The sequence below is a fragment of the Acanthisitta chloris genome, unplaced genomic scaffold (genome assembly GCF_000695815.1).
Source record: "Acanthisitta chloris isolate BGI_N310 unplaced genomic scaffold, ASM69581v1 scaffold15881, whole genome shotgun sequence".
NCBI classification, from domain to species: Eukaryota; Metazoa; Chordata; class Aves; order Passeriformes; family Acanthisittidae; genus Acanthisitta; species Acanthisitta chloris.
In genome coordinates, this window is record NW_008655606.1 from 4,280 (window position 1) to 8,016 (window position 3,737).

Sequence of the window (3,737 nt, forward strand, 5' to 3'; positions counted from 1 at the left end):
AGATGGACCTCACCAGCTGGAAGGGACCAAAGACCTGGTGAAGCTGAGCTTCCCTGGATTTGGGAGAGAGACTTTGGACAAGAGGGAATGGCTTCACACTGCCAGAGGGCAGGGTTAGGTGGGATATTGGGAAGGAATTCTTCCCTGTGAGGTGCTGAGGCACTGGCACAGGTGGCCCAGAGAAGCTGTGGCTGCTCCATCCCTGGGAGTGTTCCAGGCCAGGTTGGATGGGGCTTGGAGCAACCTGGGCTAGAGGAAGGTGTCCCAGGGCAGGATGTGGAATGAGATGATCTCTAAGGTCCTTTCCCACCCAAACCATTCCATGATTTCATGAGGTGAACCTCTCTTATTTTCTCCAGGTGAGGACCTTGCTTTAGTGCTGCAGAACAGAGCAGTAACTTGAAGGGACACAGATGTGTAAAAAGCCATTTATTGCAGTTGCAACTGTATCAAAAACCCAAGAGAAACAGGATAGGGAACACACAGGACAGGTCTGGCCTTGAACATGGGTGAGGGTTGAATCATCTCTGGCACAGCCAAAACCAAATTCAATTCCAAACCTTCCTTTCTCCCCAGAGAAAGGAGAGGTGGAAAAAGCTGCACAGTGAGACCTCAGGATGGCCCGTCCTGCACGAGGACACTCATTTCCCACTGCCAGGAGTGTGATGGGGACTGGCACCAGAGGGAACTGAGTCCATGCAAGGATCCTGAGGGCATGGATCCCACCATCTCCTCCTTGGCTTCACTGGATCTCCCCCATATAGAGCCTTTTGTCACTGGATGCAGAGAGAACTGAGGGGAGAGAAGAGAAAGAGAGGAATATGAACATTAAACCCAACAGTTTGAGACCTTCACTAATGACACAACTCATTTTGCTTGCTGGAAGTGATCAGAAAGCCAAACTTCATTTGCTTCCCAAAAACCATTTCAGGGAATGAGTGCTCTGACACCTATCCCAGGCTGTGTGTGGTGGCTGCCAGTCCCTGTCCCAGGGAGGTGCCACAGCTCGGTGGCTGAGCACTGAGGTGCCAAGGAGAGGTGCATGAACACCTTGAGAGGCTCCTGAGCAGATTCTCATCGCCGGGAGGAGGGTCCAGGCTGCAGCAGGGCACAGCCAGCGGGGCACAGGATGGCCAGGAAAGTGTCCCTGGGATGTCATTCCAACGGAACAGGGAACGTGAGCTGGCACACAGCCCACACAGGCCATGAGCCACCTTAGCTCAGAGACAGGGAATGGGTCAGATTGGAGAAGCCCTTTGAGATCATTGAGTCCAACTGTCAGCTCAGCACCACCGTGGGCACCACTAAACCATGTCCCCAAGTGTCACATGCATAGGGTTTTTGAACACTTCCAGAGATGGTGACTTCACCACCCCCTTGGACAGTCCTTTCCAATGCCCTACAACTCTCCATGAAGAAATTCTTCCTGATGACCAAGCTGAACCTCCCATGGCCCAACTTGAGGCTGTTTCCCCTTGTCCTGTCCTTTGGGAGCAGAGCCTGACCTCACCTAGCTGCACATCCTGTCAGGGAGCTGTAGAGAGCAATAAGGTCCTCCCTGAACCTCCTTTTCTCCAGGCTGAGCCCCCTCAGCTGCTCCTCAGAGGATTTACATTCCAGACCCTTTCCCAGGAAAAGGATTCAAGTCACAAGAATGACCCAGAAGAATTGGGTTTGACACTTGCAATGGTGTAATCCATGTCCAGGAGGGATCTGGGGGGTTCTACATGAGCTCATAGCCTGGTGTCTGCCTCTTTCCTGCATTTTGGCTCCCTCCCATGCAGGTGAGCATCCTGGAGCAGCTGCAGTGATTTATAGGATTAACATTCCCAGGAGTTAACAGAAATCAATTCCATAATGTGACACCTGGAGAGGCTTTAATAATAGTTTTTTGATTTTTATTTTAAGCTGAGTGATTGATTCACAAAGAGGAGCTCAGCACACAGCCACAACCCCCCGCTCCAACCTGGAGAGGAGCTGGCTCTGCTCCTCCAGCACAATCCCAGCCTGCAGCCAGCCAGGAACACCCAGGAGCAAACCCCTAACTCCCTGCCCAGCCTGCCAGCCTCGCACAGTCCAGCTCTTGGCTTCACTTCAGGGCTGACTCCTCTGTTTTTGGCTGGTGACATGGCCCAGGTGAGGGTTTCTATGGAAACACAGCACCCCGTGGTCTTGCCCAGCCACAGGAAATGGGAATGAAACCTGGTCCCAGCTAATGCAGAAGGGTTAGAATGGCTCCACCAGGAGCTTTGCCTCACCCAGCACTGATGTGCCATGTCACACAGCTTCAGAGTGGGGACTAAACCTGCTACACAAAGAGCTTCCTTTGGATGAGATATTGGGAAGGAATTCTTCCCTGTGAGGGTGCTGAGACACTGGCACAGGTTGCCCAGAGAAGCTGTGGCTGTTCCATCCCTGGGAGTGTTCCAGGTCAGGTTGGATGGGGCTTGGAGCAACCTGAGCTAGTGGAAGGTGTCCCTGCCCAGGGCAGGGGGTGGGATGAGATGAGCTTTAAGGTCCTTCCAACCCAAACCATTCCAGGATTCTGTCACTGTGGTTCTGATTTGCTTCCTACAGCTTTTGGGTAACTTAGGAAGGGACTCCTAACCTACTCGGAACATCCCTCCCAGTCCTCAATGTGGTCACCCAACACATGGTTATAACCCTGGTGACCAAACCCAAGCACCCCAAACCCTTTCCTCGTGGCCCTTGGGAAGTCTGGACTAGCCTTAATCAGCAGCAGCCAACACACAGCTCACAGCCACCCACAGGTGACCCACAGCCCAGACCAAGAGCCACTCTGCTGCTCTCTGGGTGCCCCCACCCAGATCTACCCACAGGCAGAGCTCCTGGGCTCAGCCCCAAGGTGCTCCCACCCACAGGAGAGGAGCAAACAGGACTCTGCCATTGTCTGACAAGGGAGGCTCTGGACCACTGGCAATTTCGGGGCTGTTTTCTGGAGGATCAGCAGTTCAGCCAGCACTGAAATTACTTCCCCAGCCCCGAAACTACTAAGCTGAAGTGAGAGGACTTACTGATAGGCTCCTCTGGATGGAAAGCCAGTTCATTCACTGATCCAGCATGGCCTGGCAGCTTGTACAGAATCCTCCTGGATGTGGTGTCCCACACGTAGACAAACCTACAAGAGAGCCATGGTGAGTGCAGGCAGCTGGGAAGGAAAGGAACTGCTTATTCCTGCAGTGGTTCACCACCAGGGCTGAAAGAAATGCAGCTCTGTGTGTGGATGAACAAGGAGCTTGTCAGGAGCAAAATGCTGCCCTGCCTGATCCAAAGGAGCAGAAGTCTGGGCAGGTAGGAGCCAACAGGTCAATTTGGTGCCAAGAGGTTCACTGAGAGCTCAGCACAGCAGCCTCATTTTAGCCCTCAGGGCACTGAGGTGGATTTGAATGTGTGAGGCTGTAGAGATCATTTACAAAGCAAGAACAGAGTGGGTGAGGGAGAAAACCAGCACTGGGAAAGGGGAGGAGAGGTCTCACCCTCCCCAACACTGCACACCCAGCAGTCACCTTGTGCAGTGAGGAGGAGCCCAGTGCTGCCCCAGCCCTTGCTGCACTGTAATCCCTCTCAGCCAACAGCTTTGTAGATAGATTTCTTCCTGCTGTGCCACTGAAGTCAAAATCCACTTCCCAGCAGTTATCAGGGAGCTGATGGGATGATGCCAAGCCCTTTGATCATCCTCTGTCAGGCCTCACTGCAGAGTGGTGGGGGCTGCCCGG

At 53.3% G+C, this 3,737-nt stretch overlaps 1 protein-coding gene across 1 annotated transcript in view; it reads right to left on the reverse strand.

The window, feature by feature from the left end:
• Window positions 1–711: 711 nt before the first annotated feature.
• SNRNP40 (small nuclear ribonucleoprotein 40kDa (U5)) overlaps window positions 712–3,737 on the reverse strand; it is an 11,995-nt gene continuing 8,969 nt past the window's right edge. Inside the window, exons 8-9 of the mRNA XM_009083985.1 lie at window positions 3,036–3,139; window positions 712–792 (exon numbers count right to left, since the gene is read on the reverse strand). Of these exons, the coding sequence (XP_009082233.1) occupies window positions 743–792; window positions 3,036–3,139 (154 nt within the window). The 3' untranslated portion in view covers window positions 712–742. The remainder of the gene's footprint in view (window positions 793–3,035; window positions 3,140–3,737) is intronic.